At 39.7% G+C, this 17,558-nt stretch overlaps 2 protein-coding genes across 2 annotated transcripts; one reads left to right on the plus strand and one right to left on the minus strand.

Moving 5' to 3' along the window:
• The first annotated feature begins 3,288 nt into the window (after positions 1-3,288).
• On the plus strand, positions 3,289-6,215 carry LOC133784746 (protein NRT1/ PTR FAMILY 5.2-like). Its single transcript, XM_062224026.1, has 4 exons — positions 3,289-3,606; positions 3,738-3,955; positions 4,092-4,654; positions 5,179-6,215. Exons 1-4 carry the CDS (start codon positions 3,474-3,476, stop codon positions 6,014-6,016), a joined length of 1,752 nt encoding a protein of 583 aa, XP_062080010.1. The 5' UTR covers positions 3,289-3,473; the 3' UTR covers positions 6,017-6,215.
• Positions 6,216-8,556: 2,341 nt separating this feature from the next.
• Positions 8,557-9,198, minus strand: LOC133830416 (secreted RxLR effector protein 161-like). Its single transcript, XM_062260425.1, has one exon. The coding sequence runs from the start codon at positions 9,196-9,198 to the stop codon at positions 8,557-8,559; it is 642 nt and encodes a 213-aa protein (XP_062116409.1).
• Positions 9,199-17,558: the final 8,360 nt, after the last annotated feature.

Genomic DNA, 17,558 nt, shown 5'->3' on the forward strand with positions numbered 1-17,558 from the left:
TATATGTTAACTTAACTACATAAAAAAAATATTATACATACCAAAATAAATTAAAAATTGTCAAAACAATATAAATATGTACACTTAGAGCACTCACGGTGGAAGAGATAAAATGTCTTATTTTTTATAATGTAGAGAAAAAATGGTTAAATAATCTTCCAATGAGTGATATAAATTTATATTTTTTTACCTAAATGAATAGTATTTCTCTATATGTAGTGAAATACTATTCATCAAGCTATAAATATTTTATTGTTTTTTATAAACTTTTTGTATATATATAAGTGTGATGCTATTATATTTAATTATTTTATTTCTTAACATGAATAAAATATTTTTTAAAAATATAATATTTAAATGATATAGAGAAAAAATAAAGAAACTGATGTATGGTATAATGTAAAAGTTTGAGGTAAGTTATAAAAAAATTATGTTTTGGTGATGTATTTTGTAATACACTTTCTCTATAATATTTAGTTAAAACTCACAAAGACATCTTCTATCAGCTTCTTTATACATATATTTATAATAGTTATGCACAAACTCCAATTAATCCATATCTACATTTACATATCATTTATATAATATTTTAATATTATTATTTTTCTTTATAAGCTTTCTCTCTCCCATTTAGTATATATTTATTTTTTATTTTTTTCTTTTTCAATTATTTTATTTTACTTTAATTAATAAATTATGTTTAAAGATATACGATGTAGAGAAATATATAAAAAAACTGATGTATGGTATAATGTAAAATTTAGTGGTAAAATAGAAAAATGTATGCTTTGAGGATGTATTTTAAAGAATGGAGTAGAGCACCCATTGAGAGTACTCTTACATATACCAAACTATAATTAAAATAATATTGTTTCCTCAAAATATCAAAAGTGGATATTTTAGACCAAAATTTAAGCGAGTTCAACGTAGATTTTATTGTGAATCCTACACTACACTAAATTAAATTAAATTTGGTTGTAGCAACTCTATATTTATTATATTATAATTATTTTTAAAAGATTTATTGTGGCATAAAACTAAGATCGGATCACAATTGTATTAGGGCTAATTTATATTATTATAGTCTCTCTCACTGTCTCTCCATGTATACTAATTTGTTAGCATTGACTTTTCTTTCCTTCTTAAAAAAAAAATCAACATAAAATATTTAGATTTGATTTATGGAAACCTTAATCAATAATGCCTTTATTATATATTGCTAGTGGTTATTTCTGAAATTTCTAAGTCACAATAATTGAAATGCCGTACTAAAACTACACATATAAAATACCTTAGTCAAATTAAATGGTGTCATTATTTATTAAATAAATACAGAGCTGCCATTGTTATTATTATTTGGTTTGACTCTCATTGTTCTAACTCTACTGTGTAAGGAGTAATGAAAATTATCATGGAAAGTGTGTAAGGATATTTAATTTTTTATATAATAGGTTATTTTATTTAAATTTAATTAGTTATAAGATTTCTTATTAGGCTATTAATAGCGTTGGAATCTTAGCGGACGATATAAAAGGATCGAAAGAAAAAAATTAAAGATTTATATAGTGTAAAAGATACTTGAGATCTAAATAATGAGTTACAGATAAAATATATTGGTTGTTTTTTGTAAAATTTTTGTTTTTAAATTTTTTAAACACAAAAATAAAAATATTATTTTATTTTTGTTTCTTTATTTTTAAAAAATTAAAATATGTGTGGTAACTATTTTTGTTTTTTGTTTTTAAGAACAAAAAATAATAAACTTGTTTGATAACTTTTATTTTTATTTTTTGTTTAACAATATAAGGTGTTGATTTGAAGAAGAGAAGAAAAAAATAGAAAACGGTTTAAAAAAATTTTGAAAGTAAAAAAATTCTATTTTCAAAATTTAATAAATTTTAATTAAAATTTTAAAAAATAATAAATAAAAATAGAGTTACCAAACACATTTTATGTTTGATTGTCAAATTTTTAATTAATTAAATAAAAAATTATTTTTTTAAGTGTTACCAAACAGCACCATTATATTTTAATAATTTTTAAAAATAATATTTATTTATTTTAAATATACATCTTACTTTATTAAAAAATTTATATATTTTTCCCATTTAATTTAAATTTCTACCTTTGCCTCTTAAGCTCAAGTTTTTGTAATAGAATAAGATAGTTTTAGGTGAAATGTTAGGTTGGGAGGAATTAAATATTCATCTTATTTGGTTGCAATTTAATGCATTAAAATATCATTATAATAGAATGACTTTTTTATTTAAAAAAAAAAAAAAAAAAAAACGCATTCCTTTGTTTTCATGACAACCAACAAAAAGTCACATTTTCTTTTGTAGTGAATGCTTTGAATTGGACACAAAGGCTTTGAATTGGACACAAAGGTTAGGCAGTCTTGGCATTGATATATCTTAAAAAATATGTCCACTCACAATAAACTTTATTTTTAAGGTTTGATATATCTACCATTAATATGGAACTAATATCTTAATACTTAATTTCTACATTATCTATATCTTCACAACATATTTATTATCTTTATATTTATATTACTGTTGTTCTTTCTAATGGAGTACATTATATAGTTGTTTAGATGCTTTTTATTGTCTTTTATAACAATATTCTTGTTGCAGGGTTGAGAGGGATACAAGTAAAATAAAATTATTAAATCTTGTTTAAATTGAAACTTCTTTTAGTTTATTTTTCAGCTTCTTAAATTTTCTATGGGTTCTTTTTTATACAAATCCCAATCTATATATATACTATCAACTTTACTTATTAACATAATCTCATTTTGTGTTTTATGTGAATTTGTTTAGTCTTGGAGCAGTTATGTTTTAGTTTTAATATTATTGTTAGGTGAATGGGTCTTTATAATAATAAAGTGTCTATATTGACTTCTGTTTTGCTTTTGTTTTTTTCTTTCAACAACTGTTTAAAGAAAATGAATCATTTATATAGTCAAAAAGTAAGTATATATTTTTATTAGGAATGATATTATTATTTGGCAGTTTAACGATTGGTTAGCGATATTTTATAATATTTAATAAATTCAAATAAATATAACTTGAATTGTATCTATATCAGTATATCACCTGCTTATGATTTTAAGTGCTCCTAAGTAATTCTCTTTTATTATATATTTCACGAGGAAAAAAAATAAGCCTCAAATTGATTGAGGTTGATGTGTGTGACTGAAATTTTATAGCTACAAAATACTAGATGAGAAAAAAAATTAATAGTACAACACTAAAGTTTCTTATATACAAGTCAGCATCTACAGAACATACACGTCTATATAGAGAAAATATGTCTATAAATAGAAATGAGCATGAGAATGCGAAGACGCCGCCAGATCCACATGTTGTTCAGAAATTTAATATAGCAGAGCTATATCTATATCTATATATACTTACAAGAAAATATCTATCTAGCTATAGCTGATTTCAATTTCGAAGAAGAAAATTACTATGTTGCTGGTTGAAGAAAACGGCCATAGAAATGGAGAAGAAGAATATGCACAAGATGGGGCAGTGGATCTCAAAGGCAGACCTGTTTTAAGGTCAAAGACTGGAAGGTGGAAGGCTTGTTCCTTCATTTTAGGTAAGTTATCAACTTCCTCATTATATATATATATATATATATATATATATATATCTGTGTGTGTGTTGTTATATGTATATATGCTATATCTGATAAATGGGATTTTGATATATTTTTTACTTGTGTTGTAGTGTATGAGATATTTGAGAGATTAGCATACCAGGGAATTGCGGCAAATCTAGTGATCTACTTGACAAGAGAGCTCCATCAAGGCACTGTGAAAGCTTCAAACAATGTCACCAATTGGAGTGGTACCGTTTGGATGACCCCAATATTAGGTGCTTATGTTGCAGATGCATATTTAGGTCGATTCTGGACATTTCTCATTGGAACATCAATTTATCTCATGGTAAGTATATCTATATACAGTTCTTCTCATCTCAAGTTTTGGGTCTTAAATTAGTTTCTCATCTCTGTTTCTTGGAAAAATGACAAGGTGGAATTTTCTAAGTATCTAAACTTCAGTGTTGCATATGCACATACAGGGAATGATCCTGCTAACACTAGTAGTTTCATTACGAGCTCTAAGGGCATCACCTTGTACTAATAATGGAGAAGACTGCTCAGAAGCCTCATCTATGAAAGTGGGCATGTTTTATTTGGCACTTTATATAATTGCAGTGGGAAATGGGGGCACCAAGCCTAATATCTCAACCCTTGGTGCCGGACAATTTGATGAGTTTGAACCAAAGGAAAAGGCCCAAAAACTCTCTTTCTTCAACTGGTGGGTGTTCGGCACTTTCATCGGTTTTCTCATCTCAGAAACTGTTGTGGTTTACATTCAAGACAACGTGGGATGGTCCCTCGGCTATGGCCTTCCCACTGTGGGGCTTGGGATCTCGATCTTGGTGTTCTTATTGGGTGTCCCATTTTATAGGCACAAGTTGCCTTCAGGGAGTCCTTTTACCAAGATGGCTAAGGTTATTTTGGCAGCTTTTACCAAGTGGAAGGTGCCTTTGCCTGATGACCCAAATGACCTTTATGAGTTGAGCTGGGAAGAGTACACTAAAAAGGGCATCCATAAAATCGACCACACCTCTTCATTAAGGTAAATTACATCTATATGGCAGGGCCCCACTTTGGTATAACTAGCTATATATTACGAATATTGGCATCTTAAGATGCTTCACATCACTTCCCATCAAATATATTACGTTATGATTGGATAATGATCCACAATATTATTTATTAAATTAAAATATAAGGACTCTATATTTGATTGTACCAAAAACAGTATGACGCAACTGTTTCCCAAAGTAATACTTGGGCATTAGGGTCGAACCTTAGTGTTATGAAGTCTTATACAAAATATGTTATTTTTAAAAAATTTATATATAAAATAATATTTTTCAAATTTTTGGAAGCCTTTGTGTATGTTAAAAAAATAGTATTTTTAAAAAATTTGGAATGTCATTAGGTGAAGGCCCTGCCTGGTCCGCCTGTGTCGAGGGGCCAGGTCGGTTGGGCATCAATGGTGCCCAACGGCACATGGTATTAGGCATCGTATAATAATGTATCAAGTAATGTTAGCAATACTTTTATCTTTTTCTAGCTAATGAACACGCTCCATAGGTGCCTGGACAAAGCTGCTGTGAAGAGTGGAATAACAAAGAGACCATGGACTTTATGTCGAGTAACTCAAGTAGAAGAAACCAAGCAAATAGTGAAACTACTCCCTCTTTTACTAGTCACCTTCATACCAAGCATAATATCATCTCAAATACACACACTTTTCATCAAACAAGGCACAACCCTAGACAGAAGCATGGGGCCTCACTTCAGTATCCCACCAGCATGTCTCACAGTCTTCACAACAATCTTCATGCTCATAAGCATCGTCCTCTACGACCGTTGCTTCGTCCCGGCCATCCGGCTATACACGAAAAACCCTAGAGGGATCACCATGCTCCAAAGATTCGGAGTTGGGCTTGTTCTCCACGTTGTGATCACAATCACAGCTTGCTTAGCTGAAAGAAAGAGACTCAGCGTTGCAAGAGAGAATGGTATCGTTGGAAAGAAAGAGATAGTTCCTCTTTCGGTTTTTATTCTTCTTCCTCAGTTTGGTTTGATGGGATTAGCTGATGTTTTTTTAGGAATTTCAAAGCAAGAGTTCTTCTATGATCAAGCGCCGGAGGGCATGAAAAGCTTGGGGGCTTCGTTCTTTACAACAAGCATGGGAGTTGGGAATTTTCTTAGTAGTATTCTTCTTACAATGGTTTCTAATATCACTAAGGAACATGGCCAAGGGTGGATTTTGGATAATTTGAATGTGTCTCATTTGGATTATTACTATGGCTTCTTGGCTGTCTTGGCGTTCCTTAATCTCATCTTCTTTTGGTTTCTTGCAAAGTTCTATGTTTACAATGTTGAGGTCAACCAGAAATCCCAGGATAATAATGTAAATTCTTAGTACCAAGAAAGAAAAAAAAAACTAAAACTAATTGGTACAATGCATATATATGATCATGTGCTTATATTCTTAGAAAGAACCAAACTTCCTTTTATTATATAAATATTAGGGGAGCAAACATATTTGCAAGCTGTAATCATGCTAAAGGCACCCAATTATTGATGTGATTGATTCGGTTAGTTTTTTTTCATTCTTTTAATTCTACTGCTGTCATGATCCATTAACCCATTCCTTACCTAATTTAAGCTAATCAATTTTTAAGTTTTCTCTTTATATAAAAAAAATATGTAAGCTTTTTGAAACGAATCTCTTTTTGTTTTAAATGGCATTTTAATGAATGACATATTTTATATATGGGAAGTATTTTTATGTAGGGTTTAAACATAGAGAAATTTTAACCTAATTTTATTTTGTAATAATGGTGTACGTTGTAGCTTGAGCAGGCAACCCGCCACTTTTTGAGAAATTTGAATATTTTACGGTGCTGAAAATAGAGTTCAAACAATGAGTTACACGTGTGACTATTTTTTTATACTCGTATAAAACAAACTATTTGAACTCTGTTTTCGGTAGCGTAAATTATTCGGAATTTCCAAAAAGTTGGTGGATACCTGCTATAATTACATTGTACACCATCATATAAAAAAATTCTATTATAGTTTCTCTACGTACTAAAGACAGAAATGTCTCTATCGGTAGAGGCAAAAGTAGTGACCCTGCTTAAGAAATCTCCTATATATATAATGAAATTCTCATATAGCGGCCTCACTTTTGTCCCTACTGGTAGAGACGTCTCTGTCATACTAGATTTGCAACCTCGACCATGTTTTCGTCGCCCACCTTTCCTTTCTGTTCCCACATCAGTCATCCACATCTTCTCCAACCACGTTTTTGTTGCCCAAGATTAAGGGTGAAAGAATCATAAAAGGGAGAGAGAGATAGAGGTGAGGGGTGAGGAGTGAGAGAGAGAGTGGTTTTGGAGACAGAGATGAGGTGTTATTGAGAGAGAGATAGATAATGTTACATATGACGACGGAGAGGGAGAAAACACAAAGACGAGTTATTTAAATTTTTTACTAAATAACGTGTATGGAGCTTAACTAAGTCATACTTTTGCATTACTTTATAACTATTTTTTCACAAAGAACGACCAAAAGAAAAGAAAAAGAAATAAATTTTCATGATGTTCAATGAGCGTCAAAATAACTTGGAGTTATTTGGTGGTGCTAAATTGGGCATAATAACTCTAAACAAAGCTTTTATGCACAATGTCACAAAAAAATAAAGTCACATAATAAGGATAGGGATATTTGCAGCAAAAATACCCAATGTTTACAGAATGTAACATTTAAATATCATGTAGGATTCTTTTACTGAAATACCCTACACCAGTTCACTTAAGCACTAAACACACAAAGGGTTAGTATAGTCCTTTTAACTCAAAGAAAAATAAATGGCTCTTAAAGTGCAACGATACTCCTTTATTTTCAATCAATAATAAAACCTGTCAAACCAAAAGTCAGTTCACTTATTCAAAAGAAAAACCAAGTTGTCTTCTTCGGATACACTCTTCTCTCAAAAACCAGAGAAACTCTAGGGCAAAGGTTCATAAACCAAGAAAATGAAACAACCCAGAAAATGGAAGCAACCCAGAAAAATTCAAGTGAGAATAAGAGAAAACAAAAGAGAAGAAAACCAAACACAGTAGGTTATCGAGGTTCGCCCCAAAAATGGCTACTTCCTCGTCGAGCTCGCCTCAGGGGTGCGACTCAGTCATTAGCACTATTCACAAAGTTTCTGGTACAACAATGAGGATCCAAGCCACACAATTGACTGGTAACCTCAGAACTCTGATCTCCTTTACTTTCTCTCTGTTTTTCTTATTTTTTACACTTCTCTAACTATCACTCTTTTTCTTTCTTTGCATGAAACCCTCACGAGATCAAACTCTCTTTCTCTCTGGAACTTCTTGGAGATTGCTCACGGATCTTGGAGAACTTTTACTGATGTGATGATCTCTTTCCTTCTCTGCCTTTACATATATATATAGTGATTTTTGTTCTGATAGAGGCTAAGGGGTAGTTGTAACTGTAAACGGTTTGGGTTAATTTTCTGTTGTAAGTTTGTTGAGATTGTAAAATATATAAGATGTGTAGCTTATAAGGGGATTTAAAACAACAAATTCCACCTAAATCCCCTTATGAGTCTACCTGACCATAGTGCTAAGTTTCCTTGAGGGTCCTAACTCGAATAGAGATGTTGTTATCCTCCATTACTGATCCCTAATAAGTTCAAGCAGTGTTTGGACTTAGTTAGGTTTACTATCTTATTGCCCATATCTGTTGGATTGTCTTCTATAGGAACTTTTTCGATTTTGACTGTCTCTTGTGTTACCTGATCTCGTATAAAGTGATATTTGATAGCTACATGTTTAGCTATGTCATGAAACACTGGGATCTTGCATAGGTATATACAACTTTGACTGTCTGAGTATACAATAGGTTTCTCCTTTAGTAGCTTTAACTCCTCCATAAGACCTTTTAGATAGCCTCTTTTATAGCTTCAGTTACTGCAACATACTCTGATTTTGTAGTGGATAGGGCCACTACTGGCTGTAATTGTACTCTCCAACTTACACAGTTTCCTCCAACTAGGAAGAAATAGGCAGAAGTAGATTTCATGTTATCTCTGTCACCTGCATAGTCTGCATCACTGTATCCTTCAACTAGTGTACAATTTTGTTGCTTAGAAAACTTAAGACCAATCTCAGTAGTCCCAAGTAAGTACCTGAATACCCACTTCATAGCCTCCCAGTGTTCCCCTCCTGGATTTGACATGTATTTACTCAGTATACTTATAGCATAGGCTAGATCTGGTCGAGTACATACCATTAGATACATAATTGACCCTACTGCATTAGAATAAGGCACCTTACTCATTGCTTCTATTTCAGCTTGTGTTTTAGGGCATTGTTCCTTACTTAGGTAGAATTGATTAGTCATAGGTTGTTTAGTAGTCTTTGCTTCCTTCATTGAGAACTTGCTGAGAATTTTCCTTTTGTAGTCATCTTGAGACAGAATTAGAACCCCTTTGTCTCTATCTCTCTGTATACCAATTCCTAGGATCTTAGTTGCAACTCCTAAATCCTTCATCTCAAACTCTGACTTAAGCCAACTCTTCATAAGATCTATCTTCCCTCTTTCTTTGCTTATTAAAAGTGTTAACCGAGATTTTCGGAAACTATACTAATGAATATTAGCTAAGACTAATGATATGGAATTTAAAGAATTAACACAGGATTTTTACGTGGTTGGGGCGTTGATTAGCCTTAGTCCACGAGTCAGTTGTATTAGAGCTTGGAAAGTCTTTTACAATGGAGTTTCTCTCTATATTTTGACAGAGTAACTGTATACGAGTCGAAGAGAGATCCTTTTTCCAGTGTTCTATTGCCTGTATTTATAGGCTCATGGGAACACTGTGTAACGCCCTGGTTACCCCAGAACAGTTACGGTGGACCGGAAATTTGACTCATTACCTGAGTCATTTGGTCAAAAACGTGCTCTAAGTGCAATTAACGGGTTAAGGTATAAAACCATTAAAAAGGAAATGGAGATTTTATTACAAACTGCTCTGCAGAGCTAAACAAAACATTTACAAGTGGTTCTCAGTACAAAATGGTCACTAGTGTTTGAAATTTACAATCCCGCCGACCTAAGCGGCAAAAATAAGGTAACCCCCTAGTTCCCCTGAGAACTCCTTGGCCGTGGTGGCCAAGCGGCCACATATGTACACATCACCACCTCAGCTCTCCAATCAAGGCTAGGTGAGCTTTTCTTTCCCTTTACCTGCACCACATAGCACCCATGAGCCAAAGCCCAGCAAGAAAACATAACACTTCTCATAAACATTATCAAATGATTATCATTATAATCATACTGAACATAAAGCTTTCAAACAAGCGAATGAACATCACATGATTCTAGCGGGAGAGTGGCTGCTAGGAAAGCCACTAGCCTCCAAGCTCTGTTTATTCATCGACCCTCAGGGTCGGTCAGACATTAATGCTCCTTGAGTCATTCAATGCTAATAGTCGATTAGATCTAATCTCTGTTGGCTTGCGTGAACCACGCTAAGTCCATCCTTGACTAATAAGTCAGCGCTAAGTGACCAGTGTCCAGTATCACCGCCGAACTTGACTAATAAGTCACAGCTTCAAAGCTGACACTAACACCTTTGCCAATTTTGACTGACAAGTCAGTCCAACGTGACTAGTGCCCAGTACCACTGCCGAACCTGACTAATCAGTCACAGTTTCACAGTTGATACTAGCACCTTTGCCAAACCTGACTAATTAGTCAGTGCTATGCACAAGCGAACAACATATGCTAAGCATTCCATGTTCAATCCATGTCCATATTACACAATCAACATGCCTTACAAATATCCATGCATGTCACACTTGGGGTGCAGTTTTCTTACCTTTGATTCGAGCTAGAATGAACAAAAGAATGACCTTTGAGAACGGTTTAGCTTTTAGTCCTTTAGCGGTTACCTAATCACAACACATTTGGGATACCATTAATAATCAAGATAATCAAGGGTTCTCAAACCATTATCTAACCTCCAAGAGATCAATCCAAACTAATCCAAGTAGCAAGGACACTCCCGAGGCCTAAAACTAGGTTTCCGGCGTCAAAACGAGCAAACGGGGCAAGGGCTGCGGCCCTAGCACCTTGGGTCGCGGCCCCCAGGGTTCCCAAAGGCTAGGGCCGCGGCACCCTTCATCAAGGGCCACGGCGCCCAGCGAGCACAAGCTCCCCACCTGCTTCTTCAAAGAAGGGCCGCGGCGCCTCAAGAACAGGGTCGCGACACTCCACTCTGGGCCATTCCCAACCGCATTTCTAACACTCCAAAGCCTCCAAAATCATCCCTAAACATTCCCCAATCATCAAAACAAAGTTCCCAAGCTTCCCCATGCATCAAAACCCTCAAAACCCAAGGCTCGAACGAACCGAAAACTCAACAATTCACAAAATCAATTCAAAGCTTAGAAACTCAGAAAAACTCAAAACTTAAACTTTGATTACCTTCAATTGGGTTGTTTTCCGTCGAATCCTTCGGTTAAGAAGCTTCTAATCTTCCCTAGGATCGTTATGCCTCGATCCTCGCTCGATTCCGACTCCTAGAACTCAAGATTTCGTCGAAAAGGCTTAAACGGTAAAACGGACTTTGAAAAGGGAGAACGAAAGGTTTTCTATCGTATGTTCTATCTGATAAGCTACTTCAACCTTAAGTAACCTCAAATAAAACCTAATGCTCGGGGTCCCGAAAACACCCCCGGGGACATTATAGTCAAAACCTCCAAAATTTCACCCTGATCTTAAATATTCCCAATTTATCATCAAATGAACATTTCTATTACCCCAAAATTGACCCCGTTATGGTAAAACCGCTAATCCACTAAAAAATAACCGTCTCATGACAAATAGCTCGAATATATCTCCATAATAATGGAATTTCATTCACAATTCAAGTTATGCACCCAAATACACAAGTTACCCTCAACGGGCCAAATTATCATCACACCCCTATAACAAGAGATATGGACTCACATGCATGCATTTCACATCATATCATAATATAATCAACATATACATGCATTTATCAATTAACAACATAATTAAGCAAGTATGGCCCTCCCGGCCTACTATTCATGCCGTTAAACTCATCGGGGAATTCGGGGCATTACAACTATCCCCTCCTTACTGAAATTTCGTCCCCGAAATTTACCTGAACAGCTCGGGATACTGACTCCGCATATCCGACTCCAGTTCCCAGGTCGCCTCCTCGACCTTGCTGTTTCTCCACAATACCTTAACCAAAGGTATTGTCTTATTCCTGAGGACCTTGTCCTTTCTATCAAGTATCTGAACTGGCTGTTCCTCAAAGGAGAGATCTGGCTCAGGCTCCAGATCTTCATAACTCAGAATATGACCCACATCAGATACATACCTCCGAAGAGCTGATACATGGAATACATTATGCACGGCAGACAACGCCGGAGGCAAGGCCAATCTGTAAGCCACTTGACCAATCCTCTCCAGGATCTCAAATGGACCTACAAATCTAGGACTCAGCTTGCCTTTCTTCCCAAACCTTCTCACCCCTTTCCATGGTGAGACTATGAGGAAAACATAGTCTCCTACCTGGAACTCCACGTTCCTGCGCTTAGGATCAGCATAGCTCTTTTGTCTACTCTGAGAAGCAAGCATTCTAGCTCTAATCTTCTCTATAGCCTCACTGGTCCTCTGAACTGCATCAGGACCTAAGTATCTCCTTTCTCCTGTCTCATCCCAATGGATGGGAGATCTGCACTTCCTACCATATAGCATCTCATAAGGTGCTACTCCAATGGTAGATTGGTAACTATTGTTGTAGGAGAACTCTATCAAAGGCAGATACTTACTCCAAGATCTTCCGAAATCCAGTACACATGCTCTTAGCATGTCCTCCAGAATCTGGATCTTCCTCTCAGATTGCCCATCTGTCTGAGGATGATAAGCTGTACTGAACTTCAACTGTGTCCCCATGGCTGTCTGTAAACTCTTCCAAAACTTGGAAGTAAAAGTGGGGTCCCGATCTGACACGATCGACCTAGGTGCACCATGGAGCCGCATGATCTCTCTCACATAGAGATCTGCATACTGATCAACTGTATATGTAGTCCTCACTGGCAGAAAGTGAGCCGACTTGGTGTAGCGATCCACTATCACCCAAATGGAATCATGCTGACCAGTAGTCCTAGGTAAGCCCACCACAAAATCCATTGTGATGTCTTCCCACTTCCACTCTGGAATATCCAGAGGCTGTAGTGACCCTGCCGGCCTCTGATGCTCAGCCTTGACCTGTTGACATGTTAAGCATTTAGCCACATATTCTACTACATCTCTCTTCATCCCCGGCCACCAGTATAACGATCTCACATCCTGGTACATCTTCGTGGTGCCTGGATGCAAAGAGTAAGGTGTAGTATGAGATTCATCCAGAATCTCTCGCCTCAATGCAGTGTCTAACGGAACACATATCCGCCCCTTGTATCTCAACAAGCCTACCTCAGACACTCTATAATCTCTGGATGCTCCAGCCAGAACATCCTCTCTAATCCTAATCAGTTGTGGATCACTTAACTGACCTTCTTTGATCCTCTCTAACAATGTAGACTGTAGCGCAATGTTAGCCAACTAGCCCACCAGTAACTCTATACCAGCTCTGGTCATATCATCTGCTATCTCTCTGGCTATCAGCCTCATACCATGAATCTGCCCCGGACCTTTCCGGCTCAAAGCATCAGCTACCACGTTGGCTTTCCCTGGATGATACAAAATCTCACAATCATAATCTTTTACCAACTCTAGCCAACGCCTTTGCCTCATGTTCAGGTCTTTCTGGGTGAAGAAGTACTTCAGGCTCTTGTGGTTTCTATAGATCTCACACTTCTCTCCATAGAGATAATGCCTCCATATCTTTAAGGCAAAAACCACAGCCGCCAACTCTAGATCATGAGTAGGATACCTCTTTTCATACTCCTTCAACTGACGAGAAGCATAGGCAATAACTCTCTCTGATTGCATCAAAACACAGCCCAAACCCTGATGAGAGGCATCACAGTAAATTACAAACTTCTCCTGATCCGTCGGAAGACTCAGAATCGGAGCTATAATCAGTCTCTGCTTCAGTTCCTGGAAACTATTCTCACACTTATCTAACCACACAAACTTCTGGCTTTTGCGTGTCAGCTCAGTCAAAGCACTAGCAATCTTCGAGAACCCTTCCACGAACTGCCTGTAGTAACCTGCCAATCCAAGGAAACTTCTAACCTCAGAAGCATTCTTTGGCCTTGGCCAATCTCTGACCGCTTCGATCTTTGCTGGATCTACCTTAATCCCCTCCTTACCAACAATGTGTCCAAGAAAGGATACCTGAGACAACCAAAATTCACACTTCTTGAATTTTGCAGACAATCTGTGTTCTCTCAGCCTCTGTAGAACCAACCTCAAATGATGCTCATGTTCTAACTCAGTCTGAGAATATACCAGAATATCAACGATGAAGACGATCACAAACTGGTCTAAGTAATCCTTGAACACTCTGTTCATCATATCCATGAAAGCAGCAGGGGCATTAGTCAATCCAAATGACATAACTAGAAACTCATATTTCCAACGCCCCCAGCATCAGTCCATCCGCCTGAGAGCACGCCTGGGGAGTGCCCTATCAACGAGCTGTTGAACCGGCTTCACCACTTCAAAAACGAAGTTCTGCCGTCCTTATCGTCGGACAACCACCATCCTCTCAAGCCAACAACTCACTGTAAGTCCTTCTGACCTTCTTGATGAATATATGGGCTTGGGTTGTTCTTTTAATTCACTTTTTTAGGCTACTAGAATATGAATACATTTAGGAGTTGTTAGGAAGGCCACCTGGTTCGGGCAGCTCCATATCCGGAGGCTTCCCGGACAGATGGCGGGGCCTTAGTTCTTCCGTTCCCGATCGGGGTCTCGAGGTTCCTTGGTGATCCCGGACCCGATCCTCAGGGGCTCCAAGCAGTCCTTAGGAGACCCCCCGTACCTCAACCAACTTTCTTGGGTTCAGGTACTGACTGCTTGGCTTTCTTTCTGTGTTCCCAGATCAACTATGACAACGGGCGTCACACTCCACTCCGAGGAAGAAGTCAACGGGCGTCACACTCCACTCCAAGGGTAACAGGTGGGAAATGGACGTGGTGCCCAACCTGTTCCGGAACTACCGGATGATGTACCTCCTGAAGCAGCGTCTGGGCATAGAATCCACTCCCAGACTCTTCTACAACCGCATGGTCAGGATCGAGGAATGGGCGACGTTCGTAGAGGGGTTCGGGGCCTGGAGCGCCGGCCACATCAGCACGGGAGCCACGCTCCCGCTTCACGAGTATTTTGTGCGTTTCTTGTCGTTCGTGGGGATCGCGCCATTCCAACTCCTGCCACAAGCGTACCAGCTACTCGTAGGATGGCGGGTGTTTTGTATCGCAGAGCCAACTCCCACGGAGGTATTGTATTTCTACAAGCTGGAGCCGCAAGTCAACGTCAAGGACAAAACCTTGGACGGCTTCTATAGACTGAAACCGCGGAGTAGCTACCCCGCCCCTACCAGCTCCTGGAAGCACCCCCCGGACGTCCATCACTACTGGTTCATGACGTCCGGGTTCCTCGTGGAGAAGAACCCCACACTGCTGCTAGACTTCCAGCGAGTGGGTAAGTACCTTCCCGGTCCTCTTCCTTTTTCCTGGTTTCACTCTTCGTCGTTTCTCATCGTGTCTTCCGGTGGCAGGGCCTTTCGCTCAAACTCCCCTCACCAAGTTCATTATGGAGAGGAGGAAGCTTTACTTCGAGTTGAGCGTGGATGAATTGGACGTAGGTGGCTACGTCAACACGGACAACCTCCGATTGGTCGGGATGCTCACGGCCACTCAAACCATCATCATCTCGAACCTTCGAGGCATCGCCTGCGAGAAGAACGTCGTCATCCGGGAATAGCTTGCCCTGGATCACATCGTGGAGGTGGAGAAGAAGGCGCGGGCCGACGCGGCCAGGCGAAGAAAGGACCAGGCCCAGGCGGAGGCAGTCACCTCGGAGGAGCTGGAGGAGCTCTTCGAGGATGCCCTACCAAACACGGGGACTCCCGGGGCTAGCGTATTAGGGCGAGGTAACTCCCCTCTAATCTTAACTTATGCTCCCCACTTCAAGGACTTAGCTAGGGACAGGCTAGTACTCCGAGGCCCTGCGTTTGGGGCTGACGGGGAGACGAGACCCTCATCTCCCGTCCCCATAGGCTCGGAGGCCCTCATGTTCCTATTCGGGTTCCTTCAGTACGGGAATTTCTTGAACCCGAACGATATGGGGGATCGGATCCATTCCTTCGCTTTAGAGGAGTTGAGTCGCGCCCGGGGAATAGATGAAGGTTCGTCTTGGGCCATTATTAGTCTTGAAGTAGTTTCTTTTGGTTTGCCGTACTAATTCCCTTTATTGTGCTTTTGCAGGAGACTCTAGCATGTCTACTCCCGCCAGTGAGATGAGGCAGTGCCTCAAGGATAAAGCGGCCAGGAAGGCAAACGAGGCAACGAGCCCGGAGCCCAGCCTCAACAAGGAGGTGTCCGGGACGGAGCTTCGTCCCGGTGGGGGAGCCCTTGCCGCAGTCCCCGTTCAAGTGGTGGAGCAGGCTGTAGTCTCTGCCCCGGCCCAACACCCGGTAAATGACTTGGAGGCAGGTGCAGCGGCCAGCCAAAGCTCTGGGAAAATGGGCCTGGACGCTAGTGCCGAAGAAGCCGACATCAGGAAGAGGCCCCGGATGAGGCATGGTGGTTCGGCTGACGAGTCGTACGGTGAGAGTCGGTTCACCGCGAAGGAGGTCCCCACCTTGCCCATTCTTCCCATTCGTCCGACTCTTCTCGAGGAAGGGGAGTCGGCTTTGCGGGACGAGCAGGCCCGGCTGATCAACCAGACCTGGGAAAATGGCCGAGGCTGGAGGGACGAAACATACAGGGCCCTGTCGATCTGCCATCAAGCAGAGTTTTTGGATCGCCCGGCCGAGTTCAGTGCTCCTCGGCCGATCGTGGATCGGCCAGCCGCCGAAACGGGTTTCCGCCCTAAACTCAGACAGGACACGGCCCCCCTGGCGGCTGACCTGCTGAAGCAGGTGGGGAACACCATGTCGAACCTCCAGCTCAAGAGGTACGCCACGATAGCCAACCCGGACGTGCTGTTCATCTCCCAGGCACTCCGCCATCAGGCCACTGCGATAAGTTCTCATCTTTTATTTTCCCCTTCTTACTTGATGAGGATTTTTACTAACTTTTCCTTTCTCCAAGTTGATCTACTGTCCCACCAGAGTGCGGACCTGGTGGCCGAATTGGCCGTGAAGATGGAGACGGCCCAGCTGGAGCTAGAGGCGGTCGTGAATCAGAGGGAGGACATCAAGGGGGCCCCTGGCCGGGAGATGGCCCGTGCCCAGGCGAAGCGTGAGGAGTTCGGCTACGCCAAGGCCGGACTGGAGGAGGCTCTGTCCCGGAAAACGATGGAGGCCGATGAGCGGGCAACACTTTTGGAAGCAACCGCGGCTCAGTCCGTCCTGGACAAGGAGGAGATCCAGACCCTGAAGGAGCGGGTCTGCGAACTGGGCGATTCTCTTCTTGAGGAGAAGGCGGTGCACGAAGCGTCCCGCCGCAACAAGGAGGAGGCAGAGGGCATGCTGGAGGTCACCTTCGAGGAGGCCATTTACATGGCCTGGTGCAAGGACAAGAGTATGAACCTCCTTGTCTTCCCCGATCTAGAGTCAAAGAGGGCCAAGTTTGAGGCCAAGGAGAAGGAGGACGTGGATCTCCGGGCGGATGGAGTCTAGGCCCGAATCCTGGCCCTCTTTTTTTTTTCTTTGTAATTTTTTGTTCGGACGCATACGCGTTCAAAACACTTGTTTTCTCCGGTTTTGTTTTTTCTATATATATAAGTTT

Source organism: Humulus lupulus, chromosome 1 (assembly GCF_963169125.1).
Source record: "Humulus lupulus chromosome 1, drHumLupu1.1, whole genome shotgun sequence".
NCBI lineage: Eukaryota > Viridiplantae > Streptophyta > Magnoliopsida > Rosales > Cannabaceae > Humulus > Humulus lupulus.